At 42.2% G+C, this 21061-nt stretch overlaps 1 protein-coding gene across 12 annotated transcripts in view; it reads right to left on the reverse strand.

The window, feature by feature from the left end:
- Window positions 1–2281: 2281 nt before the first annotated feature.
- LOC116849557 (maternal protein pumilio-like) overlaps window positions 2282–21061 on the reverse strand; it is a 115080-nt gene continuing 96300 nt past the window's right edge. For 9 of the 12 annotated variants that reach the window (XM_032826820.1, XM_032826823.1, XM_032826818.1 and 6 more), the window contains 9 exons: window positions 18426–18812; window positions 16646–16886; window positions 15514–15678; window positions 14540–14659; window positions 13196–13490; window positions 12864–13104; window positions 12103–12493; window positions 11518–11686; window positions 2282–11430 (listed from right to left, as the gene is read on the reverse strand). In XM_032826820.1, coding sequence (XP_032682711.1) covers window positions 11112–11430; window positions 11518–11686; window positions 12103–12493; window positions 12864–13104; window positions 13196–13490; window positions 14540–14659; window positions 15514–15678; window positions 16646–16886; window positions 18426–18812 — 2328 coding nt within the window. In that variant the 3' untranslated portion in view covers window positions 2282–11111. The remainder of the gene's footprint in view (window positions 11431–11517; window positions 11687–12102; window positions 12494–12863; window positions 13105–13195; window positions 13491–14539; window positions 14660–15513; window positions 15679–16645; window positions 16887–18425; window positions 18813–21061) is intronic. The other 3 variants (XM_032826824.1, XM_032826822.1, XM_032826825.1) reach the window with 3 other exon arrangements.

Here is a 21061-nt window from a genome sequence, read left to right on the forward strand (position 1 = left end):
GTCCGTGTGTTTATATGTGTGGATATGCCTACTTATGAAGAGTGAAATGCTATTCTTTTTTTTCTTTTTTAGTCTCAACACAAACTACCAGCACGGCTCTCTGCATCGTACAGTCAACCGCTAGGAGGTGGGATTCGCACGGACAGGAATTCGCGGCGGTTTACTCGCCGCGCTGTATATATTTCCCAGGTGATGATAGTCGATTTTGGAATTGGTCAACCGCCCGAAGTTTCTCGTTTTATTTTTTATATAGGGTCGGATTTACATTTCTATTGTACCGCCGAATATACAATCGAGAGTCAATGAGAGCGAAGGGACAGGAGTTTTTTATACGGAATTTTTTTCACACGCGTGTGTACGGTCGTCCTCTCTGACGCGCGTACGATAATTATTATTCGTTTATTTTTATTAATTTATTTACGTATTTATTTAATTTTATTTGTTATCGTATAGACTATGACGAGCCTCCCGATTATGACGAGTGTAGATCGCCCTACGTGCAATTTGTATTAGAAATCTAGGAGAAGAGTGTGTGGCGCGTTTCACGAGAATAAGAGAGATGACTACATATCGTAAAAATAATAAGATCCTAAAAGTAGGTATGTGCCATACATACGGAGAAAGAAAGATAACAGAAAAAGAACGAGAAAGAAGAGAAACAGACAGAGAAATAGAGAAGAGAAACGAGGAAAGAAAATGAAGAAAGGAAACTCAAACGCGATAAAGCGCAAGCGATTATGCGTACGTGATTATGCGTGACCGATCAATCTCAATCAGTCAGCCAATCAATTAGTTCAACTTACTGATTGACTGATTGGTTATTTCGTTCACTGCATTTATCATAATTATGGATAATATACGTCGTAAATCGCAGCATATGCACACAAACGATTCTCTTAATTAATTATCTGTAACTTCATTTACTTTATCAATTGTATCGATACGCCGCTACCAAGACGACTCTAAAGTAATAATAATAACTCGATAGACTTGTAATCTCTAGTCTCCTCCTATGTGTTGGACGCGTATGTATGTGTGTTTATTTGTTTGTGAATAAAATGTAGTCGCATTGTTGCGATTTCCCGTTATCGGTTTTCCTCTCATCGATCCGGGAAGAGAATAAAATTACGGGATAAAAAGACGAAAACTCAACGGCCTTTCGTCTAATTGTAAGCCCGAGTCTAATTGGTCTAATTGGTAAGCCCGAGTGATAAGTCTGAAATCTAATTAATAAAATCTAAATTGATAAATCAGAACTTTTTCTCTTTCTCTCTCTCTACCTCTCTCTCTCTCTCTCTCTCTCTCTGAAATAGAAGATACAAATCGTAACGGTTCAACTATTGGACTTCCTCGTTTAAATAAATGACAAACCAATAGAGAATTATCGACGTAATGATTTTACATTGCCAATTATTAGGTAGTTTTTCAGCACTCGTCCTCGTTAACGTGAAAAATCTATAGAAGCAACCAATAACAAAGGACAAATCGATCGTGGAATTAATGAGGAGCATATTGGTCAATTATCTGCAGGTTTTCTGCAGTGAGCGCGTTGCAATTAAGTCATGTGGCAGTAATGGAGGCTCCGAAACGAACGACGAACGAAATCGAACAAAGATCGAACAACAACGAAAAACAATGCAACGGAAGCGACAATGGTAGCGTTTTGTGTGTGCTTTTAGTGTCGATCGAACGGTTGTTTCACGGTGATTCGGTTTGCCGAACTCGAAAGTGCGATTGAGCGGAAAATCAAACGGTTTTCCTTTCTCTTTTCTTTTCTTCTTTCTTGTTTTCTTCTTTAAACGATCTGGGGGAGGGAGATATGTATGTACGCGGTAATTTTTCACCTGTACACATCTTTCGAAGTGGCAGGATAACAAAGACTTTTCGGATCCACGCTAATATAATACATCTTCCCGCCCTCGACAATAAAAATGCTCTCTAGTTCACGTCGTTTTTCCCTTCTTTCCTCTTTTTCCGCTTAAAATGGTACAATGACACGTTTTGTTTTTTTCTCTTTTTTTCTCATCTACTTGCACTGTTCTGTATGTAAAAAACATTGTCGAAAATGATCCGTATTTTTTTATCCCCTTCGTCTTCTTCGTGGCTATTTCATCGTCTCTACGTTTTTTTTTTCTATACACTAATATACAAGTTATGTAATTTGCCTTTTCGTTTTCCCACTTTTTCTGTTTCCTTGTTCTCCCTTTCTTTTTTTTCCTTTTTCTTTTAATCCGTATATGCCTGTCCGTCTTCCCACTTATCTAATTATCTGCTAATATGGAATATATTTCTCTGCGACTGCTTGCTTTTTTTTTTTTATTTCCCTCTGCATCTATCGTGTGTCTCAGACGGTTACCACCGGCCCGTATACATTGATCACGCTCACTTCGCGCGGGTATTTCGGCGAGGACGTGCGTCTTTCCGTCAAGAACGAACGGAGAGTGAGAGAAAGAAAATTTCGCGTTTCCGAATTCGTGTTTTCCGTTATGACTGAAAATCTCACGTGAATCATAAATTCGCAGATTTCAAGAGAAACATCTTCTCAAATTTCGAGAGATACATCTTCTCGCGCGTAACGTCCCGCTCGAAAGTGCGCTATAGGAGCCGGTGATGTACAAACAAGTGTACGCATACATATATGACATATATCAGACAAATATATACGATATACATATATATATATATTCAATATATATATGCATTAGTATCTATATATATATACGAAATATATATATACTTAATTAGCCCTGCGATTCCGTATTGTTGTGTTGTGTGTTTCGCTCGGTGTGTGTTCTGTGTGTGAGAGTGTACGGGAATGTGGTGTGTGTATGTGTGCGTGTGTGTGTGCATGTGTGTGTGTGTGTGGGCGTGCGTGCGTGCGTGTAAGCATGTGTCGAAGGAAAAGGCAGAGAATGCAGCGGCAGAGGAGGAGGGGAAATAACAGGTGAAGGAGGATGATCATGAAATGATGAGAATAGCGCGCTACTGTACATCAGTCTTAATATCAGGGCGCACCATTCCCGCTGATGTTCTCTTGCTTATCCCTCTTTGCGATTTTTTTTTATATATCGCCGGCCTCGATAGAAAGAAAAAAGAAACAGGGGAGATCTTATTAAGCGTTTGTGAACGTCTTAAAAAAAAATTTAAAGTTGTATTAATTTATGAAAATTTAAGCAATCTGTCCGCAAGTGCACACCGCGAGTTTTCCTGTATAAATCCACCGATAAACAAAAGACGCACAAATAGAAATTAAAAGCCGAACTCCGACAACGATTATCGTTTAAACGTACGAAATATTAAATCACATGGACGCCTGAAACGCAATGAAAAAAGAAAAAAAAACAGATAAATCTCAAAAACAGTAATGACGCAACAGAAAATAGAAAACACAATTAAAATTGAGGAAACAGAAGGAATGCATTTCGCGTAACTTGCAATCTCCCGTGACGGCGCTCTCCTCGAGGCCGACAGTATTCGAGAAAAGGCGGATGCCTCTCGAGTACAAGCAAACAACTACTGTTCATAAACCAGCGCCGTGGCAGTTGAATCCGGTGGGTGTGAGGCGAATGAGATGAGGGCATTCGGATATCAACATGTGTCGCGACCTGCCTCGAAAAATCGATCCTCCGACTGTCTCTCGGAGATTTGCACAATCGCTTGTCGCGAAAGTATGTCGCATGTAGTACCGCGTGCGTATGTATGTGCATACGTATACGTGTATTTGTGGATGTATATATGTATCATGTGCAACGTATTTTCATGTCAAATATCTTACGTACGTGTGTGTATGTGTGTGTGTGTGCTGTGTGGAAAGAGGAGTTTGTATCTATCTGTATGTGTGGAGTATACACGCGCGTGTATGTTGAGGGTGTGTACATGTCATGACACTTGTATGTTTCGTCTGTATATGTCTACAAGTGGGATGTCGCAGATCCTTCATATATATATAATACAATTAGCGTGTAGTATATTAAAATCATATACAATTGTTACAATATTTAAATAGTACTTATTACATATATATATATCATACCGATAAGGCTTAGATATACATATACAGATATATATATGTATACATATATTTATATATATATGTATAATCAATATTTATAGGGCTGCTTAATTGTTTTCCTTAATGTTTTATGTCCCGGTGAGGAGAAGAGTGGCCTTACGGTCGTTTTCGCATCGATTCTCGAAGAATAGAGAGGAAAGAATAGGCAGAAAGAGGATGTATGGATCAGAAGAAGAAGTCAGGGAAGGGAGAAAAAGTATTAGAGGGAACAGTGCGGTGAAAAGAGTGAAGGACGCCTGAAAAGTACAAATGTGTTTGGAGAGACGAGGGTCGGTGGGAGAGAAAAACGGAGAGCTGTTTTGCACGATACAATTTTATCACGGCGATGCTGCACTCTCTCGACGCGTGATATCGCTGTACACATCGAACTCGGTGCTTTTTGCAAGAGATTAGAGAAAATCCTCTACATTTCTGATTAAGAATTAAGGCTCCTTGATATTCGCAAAGATATAATCACAAGATAACTTGCGATCAATTAAATACATTTTTAAAATATTCCGTCCAAGAAGGTTCCACCTTTTTTTTGTTCTAACAATCAATAAATAATCTTAAAATTAATATGACAGAATAACGATATAGGAAATTAGATTAAAAAAGAAAGTTACATATCACGTTAATTTTATGGCTATTTACTGATTGTTAAAGTATTCGAAAATTTTAGAGATATGTTTAATCGTTTGCAAGTATAATTTTAAGCCTTAATTGATCGATTAAGGAGCTAATCAGACTCTTTAAGATCTAAACTACTGTTGGGATTTACGAGATTCTGAAGCATGTTAACGATCGACTTTAATTCGCTTCTAATTTAGTTTCGATTCAGATAAAAATTACGCGCTATTTTATTCAATCCCTAATTGGATCGCGTTACGATAGACTCGAATCGGCTCTTCGCGTTTCTGAAACAAAGTTCAACAGCAACTGAAGACCACACATGAAACGACATTCGCAAAACTGCCTTTTCCTTCGTTGCTTCTCTCAAATACTTTTCAAGTTTCTTGCACTGAATTCTGTGCTGCTATACAGCGATATCCTCGTCGACGAAATCTCTCTTTCTCCTCCAGATTTAACCGTATTTCCACCACATGCTTTACACTCTTTCTTACACGCCAAGTTATCGCATACCGCCTCGTGCTGTGAGAGAGTAGTGAAGATATCTTCACGCGCAAATCGGTCGATCATTGATTCTCTCTGTTCTTTGTCCTCACTTCTCTCTCACGTACGACAGTTATCACGTTGAGATGACAGGTGGCTTACAAATCACGATGTTCAACAACAACAATGTCAAAAACGGCGGCGTTAACCTTGATCTGGGCGAAGGCCCAGTTTTTCGGTGTCTCTTTCGCTCAACGTGACTTGTAATCCAGTCTTAGGAAGCGAAATACATGTGTATGTGTGTGTGTATTTAAGTTAAGTGAGTATGACGAAAGATACAATAAAGCGAATAAAGATTCGAGAGCTTGTGTACTGAACGTGTGTACGTGTATGAAAATCTCATCGTTCACTATTCCGTTTCTTTCCATGGGTTTGTTTTATCCTCGTGTTTAGTTTTGTTTTTATCTTTACACATAATAAACGCATTTCGCTCGCGGGTATATTCGCCACGTCTTCGTCGTCGGCGGTGTCGCATATTTTTTTTTCTCTTCGCGCGCTATATAAAAAATTTACACTATTTATAATCAATAAAAATCGATAAGAAGTTTCATTTCATTTTCTTTTCTGCCTTCTCTGGGACGAGGGGTAGCCTTAAGTAGATATACATCAGACGACAGCGCTAAGGTAATTGCGATTCTACCGCTAAACGTTCATACCAAATTCGAGAGATGGAGATTTTCCTTATCTTTCTTTTTCTTTTTTTCTTTCATCGTCCACGTCATAATCGTCATTATCGTTATCCTTATCATCGTTATCATCATTGTAATCATCACAGGGCGTGGGGAGAGAAACGTGTGACGACTGGAAAGATTAATGAAAAAACGTACTTCGAATATGCTATATACCGTATTTATAAACGCGTTACATACGTGTGCTTCTTGCCTTACATGCGTATATGTATATGTATATGTGTATATGTATATATATATATGCATATGCATCATGTGTATATATGTATATATTTGCGGGTTATATATGCATATACATACATTTACATATGGCTCATTAGCGATTAGTGTGTGAATAGCAAAAACGAATAATCAAATAGTGGGGACTCGAGGGGGAGGTAGGGGGTAGGGGGCGTTAATCAAACAATACATTCGACCATATGATAAATGTAGCGCTAATATAATAATACAATAATAATTATTATAATATAATAATAATCATAGAGTAATAATAAAACTATATATGATAGAGAACATTGATAATCTTACGTTAGCTGATAAGACATGAGAGATTTTGCGTTCGACATTTGTTTCTTGTTTTGTTAACACCTCCTCGCTTAATTTTACATAAACACTTTTCTGTTTTCACGTTTTGGTGAAGGTGTGATTTGTGACGATGGTGGGTAATAGTGGAGGTGGCTGGTGGTAAAGGTGGTTGGTGGTTTGCGAAAATGGATCTATTACAGATGAGAGGCGCGGTTTTTTCGACAGATTAATTTACAGATGATACGCGCGCACGCGATTTATTACACACGGATGAAGGAACTATGTTCTCTCTCTCTCTCTTTCTCTAGTCATTCTTTAAACATTATAAACAATGTCTCGCGTCTCTCGCGGTTTACCTAGATAATTCGCGTTTTAACGATACGTAAGGGTATACGGTGATGTGTCTGTGTATTGTATGTGTGTGTCTTGTCAACTTAGAATGAATTGGCGGTTGGAATGTCTGGTCTCTGTAGACAGAGAGAGGTTCATCGTGTGTCTGCATATGTGAATGTGTTTCTCTCTGTTAATATGTTCTGTCCGTGTAATGCCAACAAGCGAGAGCGCACGTCCTCAACGATTTTCAGAGTCGGAAGCAGCGCCGAAAGCTACGCAGCACTCACGAGGAAGCGCAGAGAAAGATCTTGAAGAGAAAATCTTCCTGTAGATTCTCACCACCGTTTAAACTGTGCGCACTCGTCCGTCCGTCCATTTCCCACCTTTAACATAAGCGATCTACGCATCTAACTAAGAAAAAGAGAGAGAGAAAGTGTGATCTAGGAATTTGTCAATTTCGTTAATAAATCGTTATTTACAATATTTTACAAAGAAAGCTGCTACATTCTTTTCCCTCTTCCTTCCTTCCCACCCTCCTGCCTACCTATTTCTTTTTTCTCTTTTGTACAAATTCGCGCGACGGGCGTTTGGGTTTAATCGAGTTGTCGGCGAGTCCCACCGTACTCGTCCATTTTATGTGGTTTCTACATATTTAACAACTACTTTTTAATAACGGAATATATATATCATACATTATACACGAGCTTTATTTTTTAAGGCGCACAACTCGATCGTAATCTCAACGTTTCCTCCGTCGATCGCAAAATCTGCGAACTAAAAAGCGGTCGAAATCAAACCACCGAACGAACGAGACCCTCCTTCCGCGAGCATATGCTTACAGACTGTTAACAGTCATCTGTGAATTTGCGCGTGATAACGCGCGGAAACAACCTACGATGAAACTTACGCGATAATGCGCGCGCGAAAGCCGAACGACGTGATCGTAAAAAGAGAAAAGATATCGTGCGTACGATAAAAATTTTAAGCCGAGAAAGAAAGAGACTCCTCGTGTGAGGATCTTTTGTCTGTTTATGCCGCGTTAGCTCCGCGTGAGAAGCTGCGTGCTTCCACTAAAAATCAACTGCAAACGCGCTGTCCTCCTCCTCTTTACTTCCAACCGTCAGTATATATTACAAATTGAAATGCTCCGTGTGTATGTGTGTCGAGTTTATATTCATATTTATATTTATATATGTGTATATATATGTGTATGTATATATCCAAAGAGATAAAAGGGGAAAGAGAAGGGAGAGAGGATAATGGCGCGAAAATATTATAGATACACATGCGTTATGCACGATTTTCCGATACTTTTGTTTTTCTGAAGAACGCGTTATCATTTATACAATGTACAATGGTCTCTACATTTCAAGATCACCGTAGAAAAAACGGTAGCTGCAAATTATTTAAAAAATGAGGATATTGGAGGGGACGAGGACAGAGGAATTGTTTTATATATATATAGATATCTCTCTCTCTCTCTCTCTCTCTCTTTACATATATATATAATGTATGTATGTATATATGTATGTGCATATGGCATATATATATAAATAAATATATAATATATACATTTATATATGTACACATATGCATATATATATAATTTTTTTCTAGCATGACTCCATGAGAAATGTTTATATTTTACAATTGGATACACGAAAAAATGCAAAGTCGGATGAATGAAGAGAGTGAGAGAGAAGAGGGAGGCGGGAAGGCAACGGGGAAAGTAACAGGGAGGGATCAAAGGAGTGTAACTTATCGGTTAAGGCAGCAGCGTTAGAAAGTAAACATATTTTAAATTTAATATAATTAGTAATTATTATAATACACAATATTCACAGACTCCATAAAAAAAGAGAGGGCAAATGGGAGAAAAAGATTTCCCGTGAAAAATAAAATATTCATTGAATTTTTATACGGTCCTCGCGTCTTGGATATTCGTAGCTATACACATTTGTTATTTATTTATATCACAATTTACAAAATTCGAGGATCTCAAATGGGGAGTGAAGGAAGGAGGGGGCCGGGGGAATTCGGGAAATGAGAAAAAGAAAGAAATAAGAGGGAAATAAGAGTAGAAAAGAAACACGCGTTCCTTTAATCGCGGGCAACGAACAAAAAGAGTAATAACGACAGAAAATAAAATGAACATAGAGGAGAATGCGGCTTATAAAATAGCCTCTGTGTCTCTCCTTGCTTACTTCTTCGTCCGTTTTCCTTTTTTCACTTATTTTCCCTCTATACGTGTACGTGTATGATTGCGTGTCATCTATAATCATCTTCAAAAGTAAAAGCGAAATGGAAAAAAGAAAAAAAAACTAAAGAACACAAAATCTTTTTCTCTTGTTCATCTTCGAAGGTTGTCTCTCTACATAAAAAAAAGAAGAAAATAAACGAACAACGAAATAATCGGTCTCTCTCTACGTGTATATGTCGTGTGTTGTGTATAAGGAGTGGGAAGTGAATGTGTATGTGTTTGTGTGTATATGAACGTATCCAAGCAGTCTCGGGAAGGTTGGGTAAGGGGCAAAGGATAGATGACCGTGTGATGATCGTCAGAGGTCAGAGCAGGAAGGAGGAGTGAGTGGATGGAGGGTTGGGGGAGGATCCGGTGTCCGATTTTCATCGTTCCCATGTCAAAGCTATGCTACATTTAAACAACAAATCTATAACTCCTAACCGCTACTGCATACTTCTCAAACACACCCTTTTACTCACGTTTCCGTTGCGTCGCGCGCGGACTCGTCGCGAATTCGTCCCGATCAGGTGCGTAGTACCACTTCGCGCGTAAACGACTAATTTAAAAAAAAGAAAAAGGAGAAATAAAATAAAAAAACATAATTAAGAAGTAGAAGGTAAGAGGCAGGGGAGAGGAGAGCAAAGGGGAGGAAAGAAAATTTTCAGCCGGCTGCGTAAGTAAAGGGGACTCTGGGGGTGTTGTAGCAGTAGAAAGCGGGGCGCGCGGTATACGCGCGCAATCGAAGCGTCATCACGCGCGCCACGCGCGTTCTCGCATCCTTTTCTTTTTTTTTTTTCTTACGCGAACTCTCTCGTTTACAAGTCGATATAAATGCATGCAGCACTAATAAGAGACCTAACTGTCTAAAAACTGTCTGTTAATTCTTCCGTCCTCGCGAGAATCTACGTCGTTCGCCGGGCACGACGTGCCGTCTCGACCATATGTGCACCCGGCGCGTGCGTGCGTGCATGTTTATCCGTCCGTCTAATATCCGTCACTCTACAGAGATGCTCCGCTTTTCTCGCGCGCTCTCGCTATCAAAGGGATAATAACAGTAGCTTTCTCACTCTACTTCGTCTTCGTCGGTTCGAGACGACAATGAATAATCATGTACGTATCATAATAATAAATTGAGAGCCGACTGAGAGCGACTGCTTTGAGAAAAAAGTAAACAGACGGATTCTCCTTTCGAAGTGGCGGTAATAATAATAGTATAGCACGACGGATCTACGTGAGGGAACTTGTTAGTTTTTCATGAGGAATTTTTCGCTCGACTCGGTCCGTCGACGAGACGGAGCGGCCAGCTGTCCTCGCCGCTCGACGTCGTTGTCGTCGTCGACGTTGGTCGTCATGGTATGTAACTCAAAATTCGATCGAATAGAGTCAAGTCGATTAGTTTCGCGAGACCCGTCGTCATCTTACCGTGGATGCAATCTCCACGGTGTGTGTTCGTGTGTCGTGTACTCGAGTCGCGTATGTTTCCCGTGTTACACACGCGACACTTCTGCTACGCGAGGGGAGTCGCATTTCGATTTCCATTAACAATAGAAAAAGATGTACTGCACGTATCACATCCCTACTCCTCGTTTCTTTACAGACCGCTCCTTTTCATATTCTCTCCGTTGGAGAGCGACTCTCGCCGTATCGTTGCCGATCTCGCGTTGCCCGGGTACCAAGGAGGCGCGCGTCACTGTACAAACGCTTTCGTGGATTACCGCGATTGCAAAAATAAGAAAAATTACACCTAGCGCGAATTTCTCCTGTCATTGAAGCGGCGTGTCAGTCATCATTTTCTCGCCTTCCTTTCGAACGTTTTCTTTCTTTTTTCTCTTTTCTTTTTGTTTTCTGCCTTCAGAGGACACGGGTCAACGAGAAAGCGACGGATCATCGAGATTCGTCGTTTTTCCGTCGACGGTGATCGTAACGGTAAAACAACAGATCTCGTTAGAAGTAAAGTAGGGTCAAACATGTCTGGTGACGTGCGGAGGTCGTATATATATAATATGTATAGAGTTCTTTTTCTCTTCCCGTTTCTCTCACTGTAGCTGTTTGTTCCTCCCGCAACGGAGAGAAAAAGATCGTGCGCGCGCGCGAGTGTTTATAAAACCTGCGTGGATGCCTGCGTCTGCGTAGACACCGGACCAGCGGCAGAAGCCGGCGGTCCGATCGGGCCGAGATCGCTGCCGCCGCTCGTCGATCCACCGGCTGGCGTCGCCACTCCTATCGCCGAAGCGGTCTTCATGAAGAACTTCTCCAATTTTACGATTATGTGCTTTCCGTAGGTGTATTTGCGCAGACTGCCCAAGTGCGGGCGGATCTTGTGCATCAGTACTTTGCGCTGCGCTGGCTCCGCAACGTCGATCATCTTCTGAACGACGTAATTGGCGTACTGGTCCTTCATCATGACGTTCAATGCACTGTTGGACGGCAGAAACAAAAAGAAAGAAAAGCTTAGAAGTGGTGTCACCGATATCGATAAAGTCTGCTGATAAAAATGCACTCACTTGTCGTTAAAGCCGCACACTTCTTCGATTAATATAGCGCGTTCCTGCCTAGTTGCGTGAGTCACGCATTTCTCAACCACGTTGCTCGCAAATTTATGCTGAGAGAGAGCGAGTACCTTGCCTCTGACACTACTGATTAATTGTGCTTTATCCTCTGGCTTTCCGTGCTCTGTGAGGATGACAAGATAAGTATCTTTATTACTACGAGTAACTCATTATCTTAATAGGACGAATGATAAATATGTAATAAAGTATGAATTAAATGGCACAGGTGCCGTCATGATACCAAGTACATAAAATAAAATTATCTAGTATATAAAGAGATGTGAATATATATATATATATATATATATATATATATATATATATATATATATATTGTGTGTGTGTGTGTGTGTGTGTGTATGTGTATAGACACATACTGTATGTATTATACATGTAAATATAAAATAAATATGAAATATGTTATATTTTATATGAAATATGTAATATATGTAATATAAATGTATATTAAAATATAAATGTAATATAAATGTATATAAATGTATTAAAATATAAACTAAGATAATTTGAAAATGTTCTTACCGAGCACATGTTGAATGACATAATTGCCATATTGATCCTGAATAAGCTGGTCGGTGGAGGCATGAAGTTCCTGCAAGATACCCTGTGTCTGTTCAGCAGTGCAATGTTCGAGAATGCGCTGGATTACGCGACAGCCGTAAGGATGTGTGCTCAAGGCGAAAACTTGACCCGTGAATGCGCCGATCACGAATTGTAGAGCTCGCGGTTCGACGCATTCGATGCACTTCTGGACAACGTGGTTTCCATTCTGATCTTTCACGCACTTCAATACGTGCCCATCTAATTCACGTACAATCTCCTGCTGTTGCTCCGGACCGATCGACTCTAGTGCTTTTTGTATCACTCTGCAGCCATACATTTGGAGGGCCAATGGTAATACGTGCCCGCGAACCTGATGCGAACGAAACATAAGATACGAGAACATACGGAGACACTTTCAACGGGGTTCGCGCAATAATTGATCAGACCATTTGATACGTAATCACGTTGAGAATCAGATGACACGCAAAGTGCCTCGTCATGTACGGTCAGTGTAAAGTCACAGTAAATTATACAACTGAAATATATTTGATACTGAGATACGAATTAAAAGAGATTGAAATAAGTTGATTTATATTACATTTTTCAACAAATGTATGAATAATCTATTACTACAAATATAATATCTATAGTCGCGTTTACGCTCTTGTGACTTTCTTTTTCGGATTTCAATCAACGAAATTCGGCCTTCTTTTTTAAAAAGACTTAATTAGGATCCTTACCTTTTGAGCAAGAGTAGATTTCTGTTCTGGAGTGCCATATTCAAAGAACTTTTGTATAACGTAATTTCCAAAGACGTCAGTCATAAGGGAATATGCAGAGGAAAGAATCTCCTGAAACACGAGTTGTTTCTCGTTGGCCGAGGCACGTTCCAACTTCTGTTGGATGAATCTTGATCCATGTTGATCTTGACTGAATTCTACTATATGATTAGCTAAATCACGTAACTGAAGACTCGGAAATCTGTACAGAGAAAAGAGCGCACGTTAGTCAGCCGATGAAACGAAGAAATTCTTTGAATTGTCGTCTTATCACAGAATATGTTTCCATTCACCGATTATTTCGAAAATCTTCAAGTAAACGCGATCTTCCGCCAGCATTCTTGTCGCTGATATTAGCAGCACCTCCGCGACCAGGTTTGCCCACGAGATTAGGGAACAGAGAGCTGCTGGAGCCAAAGACACCATTGGCCGTCAATGCAGGAACTGCACTTGCACGGAACTTGGCCTCTGCGCCAGGAGCAGCCGACACTCGGCTGGCGCCACCAACAAGTCCGCCAAGAGATCCTCCCAGAGTCGGCGGCGGTGTTAATGACAATCCCAACGGACTCGGTGATGCGGTTACTGTTCCTGTTTATTCACACAAACATTGAAGATAACGCGCTAATTCTATGAGCAAGATAGGCATATTTTATTAGACATATTTCAAATATTTTCTTATCTATTAAGTTGGCATAGATCTGTAGTGTCAGTTAAATAAAATGAAAAAACAAAATTATATCCACATTTTAAATGTTGATAATTTTTAGCAATTTTTACATCAACCTGATGTCAGATTGATTGATCGATTTAAACGATCATTATGAAACATTATAAATGATAAAATATTTTGGCTGTAAATTTAGATACATCTTATCACAGATATTCATTGTAATCTATTATCAGGCTACTGAGAATATTCTTATCATGTTAAACGCGAATGATGTACACAAAGACGACGTACAAAATATACAGGTTTCTAATCCCGTGCACCGTGTGGTTAAGTCGCTACGAGAATTTACAGTGACACACAATGCTTGCGTCGCGTCCCTCCAACCGGTCGTCCTTGCAGATGCGGGACGACGCTGAGCTCCGCGTCCATCATTATCAAGGTGTACTCTCTCCAGGCATCAGGACGCGACACAGCTTAGTTTTTTACATGTTAGCAATAATTCTCGTAGGAGGAGGGTGAACGTTTTGTTACCATAGCCTTTTAGTTACATGAGTACAAAAAAGCACGTATACAAATCAACTACGACGTATTATATAGGCACAATGTACAATGTTGGGTTAATCAAACGTTCATGGCGATTCTCAGCACCATACACAGCCGTCTATGTATATGTGTACATATATGCATATATATTTTATATATATATATATATATATATATATATATATATATATATATGTATATATATGTATATATGTGTATATATATATATATATATATATATATATATATATATGTACATACATACATATATATATATATATAGGATGGAGCACATCTAAAAACGGTGATACTCAAGAATGTGCATGCGCTACACGGTGCCGTTTCCGGACGTAACCCCATCGGTCCCGCGCGCGCATCAGGATCTAAATTTTCCACAAAACACGTCGAGAGAAACGATCCTTACCGAGAGCGCCATAACTCTGAGGCCACTTCGCCCGGCTATATTCCAAGCTCGGACTGAAGGCTGAAGTGTTTCTATCAAAGGAATCTCGTCTGCCGGTCGAAGACGCACCGAGGCCTAAACCTGCACACAAGACGGCATCGTAATCTTAGCTCACGTAGTGCTCGAGAGGATTATCGAATGGTACACGCCGAGTATCATGCGAGGTGGTAGATAACAAGCGGGTCACAAACGTAATCAACAAATCGGCACAAATGTTCTACGAGAAAGAGAGGAAAAAAGACACGTCACCGTGAGAGGGACGAGGAGGAGACTTGAGTGACGTTTCAACATACACGAGAATACAGGTCGTGATCAGAACATGAGAAAGCATGCAACGGACACATTATCACGTGATATTTTTTGTACATGAGTATCCGTATACATCACCGGGGACAGAGAAACGAAAGAAATTCTTTGGTCGCAAGAGAGAATCGCGAGAGCCAGTTTCAAGAGGAAATTCACCCGTATTTGCGCGGATCTCTGTTGAGCTTCACTTGTTCCTTTACTGTGTTCCTTTACCGTATTACGACTAGCGTTAATGAACAAGCACGATATGCGATAATAATGATTTTATCTTTCCTTTTTCCATTTCCGACCTGATAATGTTGCCATACATAACACTCATCGCTCACGCAAATACGGATTTATCTGATACTTGACGAAAGGATCCGTACCTGCGCGAGATATTGTATGTTGGCTTCGATCACCGTTATCGTACACGCCGCAATTATGTACAAAGTAGTTTCAGAGAAATAGAGATTCGTTAACAAACAATATTTGTTTGGAGAGATGCTCAAAAATACCTCTCGCTTCCTATGATCAGAGATGAAAAGTGAGGAAAAAAGATAGAGTGAGAGAAAGAGTTGGTTCTCTTTGCAAGGTCGAGGCTCGAAGACTCGCAAGAAGATGGAGAGCGATCGTAGACACGATAGTACCTGTGTTCTGCAGTTGGGCGGGCGAGCCCAATGCTCCGAGCGGTGATCCGCCGTATCCTAGTGCCGCTAAACCCGCGGCTAGACCCGAACCCTGCTGCTGCGCCTGTTGCACCGCAACTGCCTGAGCTTGTGCGACCACCGCCGCTGCACTGCACGCCGCCAGACCTGCACCAAAAGCCCGCAAACCCACACGCGCTCTCTTAGTCGTCGTAAGTGATTAGCGTTATGTTACGGGAGACACCTTACACCGTCTAGAGAAGCTCTAGCAGGTATAGAGTAGTATACACACTCGACTCTCGACAGTGCGCACGCGATCGTCTATTCGAGAGCAGAGGTAGTAGCATGACGGAACGGCTCTAGCGACGCCCAAGGGAGAAGGATTTCGCATTCGGATCTTCGTGACCAAAGAAAACGCGATATGCTACAATCTAACTTCCTCAAGGATGTCAGGACTGTAATTTTATCTACCAGATCTCCCTTTTTTATAAGATTTTGTAGTGAATAGTTATTCATTTGGTACTGTTTTTTACATCTTTATTGACAATGTTTAAATTAAAAGACGAAAAAAACTGTATGTATCTAAATGTTAACGCATTTGTCAGTATTCTTAAAGAGATTAAGAGAAGAAATGAGAAGGAAACTACCATTCAAGCTAAATGTTTCATTAGTGAAACCTTAGAGAATTAAATCAAAGTTTGTGAATATAGACGACCCTCTTCTTTGCCTTTTCCTTCTCACTGTCTAATAAACTTTTCATCCGCTTTATCGCCCACACCTCTTTTGCTGGCAAATGTCGTCAAATCTGTCAATAATCTTTGTTTAGTCACAGATTGTTACAGTGCCAGCGTAGCACGTGTCTCACAAGTATTTACAGGGAACAGACAGAGAGAAGTCGAACGATAGCGAACGGTCAAATATAACGACGATGGCACGTCTATGATTCGTCATTGTCACTCAATCGGGGATGTGATGACACGATTCATGCATTAATACACACGTGTTACACTGAGAACGGGACTGGGTAGGAGGGAGAGGTCTTTACAAAATATTACACACGACTTTACAATAGTGGTTTACAAGAAAGTGCGCTGACGAAGAAAAACGTGAGAAATTATCTATTCGCGAGACTCACCGAGACATTCACCGGGTGCGGCGTTGCTGTGTGACGTCGGGGTCGGTTGTGAATATAAGTTCGCCGGTGGTGGAGCCGGCGGGCCTGGTGGCGGTTGAGACGGTGCTCTATTCACGAGAACTGGTGCGGGACTGACTAATCTCATGGGAGTCGCTGCCGAGCTCAAGCCGCGCATACCTCCCATAACGATGGAGCCGTTCTGGTCGTAATATGCCGGTATCACCTGATACTGGCCCTGAACCTGCAAATGTAATTTCTCATTAGGACAGCTACGTGAATATGTCAACTATATTATTTATAATTCAATTTTTATATACTATTTTTACATTTCGGATTGAAACTTCCGGTTGGGACAAAGAAGCGTCTGTATGAGCGAATGATAGTGGAAGAGAAATACAAGTTAGAGAGTAAGGCGAAGCAAAGCAAAAGAAGAGTAGGCAAGGGAGGATAGTGAGAAAAGGGAGGAAGTAAAAAGGATTACAAGGGAGAAGGTAGAAAAAAGGGGATAAAGAAAAAGAGATTAGATGATCGGAAAGAAATAATACGAGAGTACGAAGCAGGTTGTTGAAGTGGAGACGAAAGATGGCATCACTGACAAGCAAACAAGCGGAAAATAGAAATAAATCTAAGGAAGATGAAAAGGCAAAATATGTCACAAGAGGAAAAAAAGAGGGATAATACTAATAGAAATACCAGCACAATAAAAGAGAGTAAGAGAGGTAAGGGTACTTGTATCGTCAGAAAGCCCATCAGTCTACCTGATTGTTTTACCTTCAAATTTGCCTATCTAAACGTATTTCATTGTCCCACGCGCGAAAGCATAACGGACATAAATGCGCGGATTAAGCACGCGCGATTTTATAGGTCAGAAACATCGTCGGGGGTAATCTCGCACTCCCACCTTTTCCCTCCACTTGTCACTCGTAGCGAAATATTCGGCCAGATTGAAGAGGACAATGTGGCGGCTCTAATTGGCACAATAAGCCCGCACCGCGTCGTACGTCAAGCGCAGAAACGAGCATCATCAGTGACTATAAGCGCGCGCGCGCGCGCGCGAGAGGCGCAAGCAAGAGAAAATAGCTTTTACAGAATTAGAAACACATCTAATTCGCCGTACGCGCTAATTCGCGAGCTCTCTATCTACCCTAAATTTAGTCCTTTCCTTTTAACCCCTGGAAAACACGTCACCTCGATTTACCTAGCCCGAACAATCATTTCCTTATATATGATAATCTTTGCAACTTGTTTATACTTTTCCGGTTACATCAATTCAAATCGTTCGAACTATTCCGAATCATTATCTGCAAATTTCTAGCACTACAACGATTGATTGCCAAGTTTCGTCCGTGTGTTGTCTCACGTGGTCGTAGCTACGAGAGAAGTCGAAGTAACTTGAATTGCTCCAAATCATTAAAAAAAAAATGTTAAATATTATGACCACTCCCGTTTCTTTAGCAAGTTGTCCGCGTTTTCTCACGAGATGCAACTGCGAAAAGAGTTCAAGTCACTTGAATTACTCGAAGTCATGTAGAAATCCCGAACGCTACAACTCTTGCTTCTTCAGCAAGTTACCCGCGCTTTCTCACGAGGTCGCAACCGCAAAAGAAGTTCAAGTCACTCGCGCCGAATCAACTAAAAATCTGGAAAATTACAACGACTTTCGCGTCTACAGTAAGTTGTTTGCGCTTTCTCATGCGGTCACAGGTGCGAAAGCTCAAATCACTCGAACTGTTTGGCGCTAATCGTCCAAGAAATCCTCAAGAACGTTACGTGAACTCACCGTCTGTGCCAAATTGTTCGCGGTGTCCTGCACGGCCGCGGCCGCAGCCGCCGCCGATGAGGGTGTGAGTGGTCGTCTTGGTGGCGGTGGCGCGGCCGCCTGTGGTGGTGCTTGAGGCAGAAGACCGGCCGGGTAGACCCAGGGACCAACACCATAGTACTGCGGTACCACTGGTGGTGGTGCGCCAGCTATCAGCGCGCCCACGTATGGTTCTTGGCCACTGATGACCGTGTACGGCGCCGTGGGGAAGTTCTGCTGTTGTTGTTGCTGCTGCTGCTGCTGCGCCTGCGATGCCGCCAAGTACTGTTGCTGTTGCTGTTGCTGCTGCTGTTGCAATAGCTGCAGCTGCTGAGGTGTCGCGCCCTGCGGCTGACTGCGGAATAGTTGCTGCAAAAGAAAAAGAACTTCCCCGTTAGTGATCTACCATAGATGTTCGATGTAAAGATCATAGTAATTCGCAAGTCAAAGTGTGTCCCCTAATTCGGAGGAAATTCTTAACTTCTTCCCTGGCACAGATCTCTTTTAGTAGTCAGCTAAAGTTTGTGGATTTTTTCCGAAATAAAATTTCTAAAATATCATAGACACAATTGAGGAATTAAGAAAAAACCAATTACAGTGATTGAAAGACTAAGAGGACAAATCTGCTGATGCTTTGATTTTGAATCGAGTTCCGGTTAAAGCCGAGTACAAGTAAATGCCTAATACTCCTTTCATCCGAGTCTATGAAATAGACTTTCTCCCTTGAAATCGATCCACGGGCACCAAGCGAAGAACTCCCGAGCCGCATTCCCGATTCAGCGTACCAACAGCGGCTCTCGACTAAACGCACGTTCTGTAATGTCGGTCAATGTCAACAGGCCGAGTCGCGCACAGGCCAGGCCGTGTTCCGACTAAACGCGCGCTTAGCTTCGTGACACGGCCATCTGCTTGGAAACTTCACGTCTAGCGCGAAGGTCGAGCCCGACGACGTAACTTCTCAGATCGAGGCGCGGACGGTCGCGTCTCTAAACGCGCTCTCTCGGGAAGTGTCGTTCCGAGAGGAAGGGTAAAAATAGTCTGCCAGGTGAGAGCTTCGACCTGCCTGCCTGTCTGGGAGGACTCCAGAGAGAGAGAGAGAGAGAGAGAGAGAGAGAAAGAGAGAGAGAGAGAGCTTTTGCGATACGGAGTGCACCACGCAGCAGTTCGAAGGGGAACAATCTGACATAATATAAGAGTTGAGAAGGCCTTTTCGGTTTCAAGGCCCGATGACGACACATGCCGTCGTCTTCGTTGTTGGATGACCGCGCACAGCCCGGTCGTTCCCAGCGCACGCTGGAATCAAGGCCGCAAGCCTCGCGGCGCAAAAGACGACGGCGTGGTGGCTTGTTCGTGCCGGGACGCGAAGAAGGTCTCCTCTCCACCGCCTGGTCGGCCCGGGTCGACGACCCCCCGCGGACGTTCACCGACATGCGTTCGCCGCGCGGTCCGGCGACCACCGCCGGCCACCACCACCACCACCATCACCACCACTGGATTTTAATTGACCGACAAACCGTACCGCGTCGAGTCGAATCGAGTCGATTTGGACTCACGAATCCTGACGCGGAGAGTTGCGGGGCGGGTTGAACGAGAAAGGCGCATCTCTTGATGCTTGGAAAATCAGAGGGTACGCGCACGATGATGCAAATGATTACGGCGGCAAGAGCGAGTCCAGCCTTGGCCTCCGAATCCACGTCACTCGACTGGGCGAGTCGGAGAGTCGCACTGGGAGTCAGATTTCGAAAGTCCAACGTAACCTTGAGCGGTAACACGGAGATAGAGACTACTGACCGCTACCGGGTTACGTAAGAATTTAGTGGCGCGTATGCGAGAACACAAGTGGCAACGGGTACATTATGTAGTGCGGAGTCGTAAAAGTTATATACACGGTGGGTCGATAAAAATAATAAATGCGCGTAGGATATTCCAGTTCTTCGGCTTTCTCTCTCCCTCTTTCAAGTCCTAGCTAGCGGCACAGCTATTCCTGTTGCCGGCTCGTTTATTTTCGGACGACTTTTGCAATAAAGCGGTATCAATTACCGTTGAATGGACAAGTAAGAGCCTGATGGATAAATGCGGAATAAAATATCAGAACGAGATCAAATGAAGAAGCAACAGAGGAAAACGTAGTCTTCCCTTTGGCGTTTCTACATCCCGCGCAACCACGGGAATTCGACTTCGACCGTTTCCCCGAACAATTATCGCGATTGTCGTTATTCGTCCAACGTGAACGATGGGCAGACGCCGACGAAGGGGGGTCGCGCGATCTTCTTCACAGCGTTTCAGTAGACGGTCGATGAATTTAATAACATTATCTGTCTGTGGTGTTCACGAGCGCGCGGCGACCTTCGAGCTGGAAAATAAATGGGAGAAGAAGAAGAAGAAGTGGCGTCGTTGCGCCTCTGAACATACGAACGAACCGGCTGATCTCTCTCGCGCACGAAGCGTAGAGAACTCGAAGCATTCACGACACGCTCCAGCCCTAAGACGCAGCGATGCGTTTCGGGTATTAACCTCTTCCGGAAACGGCTCGAGCTTGAGCCAAGGCCACAGTTACACTTGACGGTTACTCCGTGAGTGCACGTCAGCGCGGGTGTCATGAGAGAGAGAGAGAGAGA

This window comes from Odontomachus brunneus, unplaced genomic scaffold (assembly GCF_010583005.1).
Source record: "Odontomachus brunneus isolate Ranch 3 - 2012 unplaced genomic scaffold, Obru_v1 Obru_scaffold_118, whole genome shotgun sequence".
Taxonomy (NCBI): Eukaryota; Metazoa; Arthropoda; class Insecta; order Hymenoptera; family Formicidae; genus Odontomachus; species Odontomachus brunneus.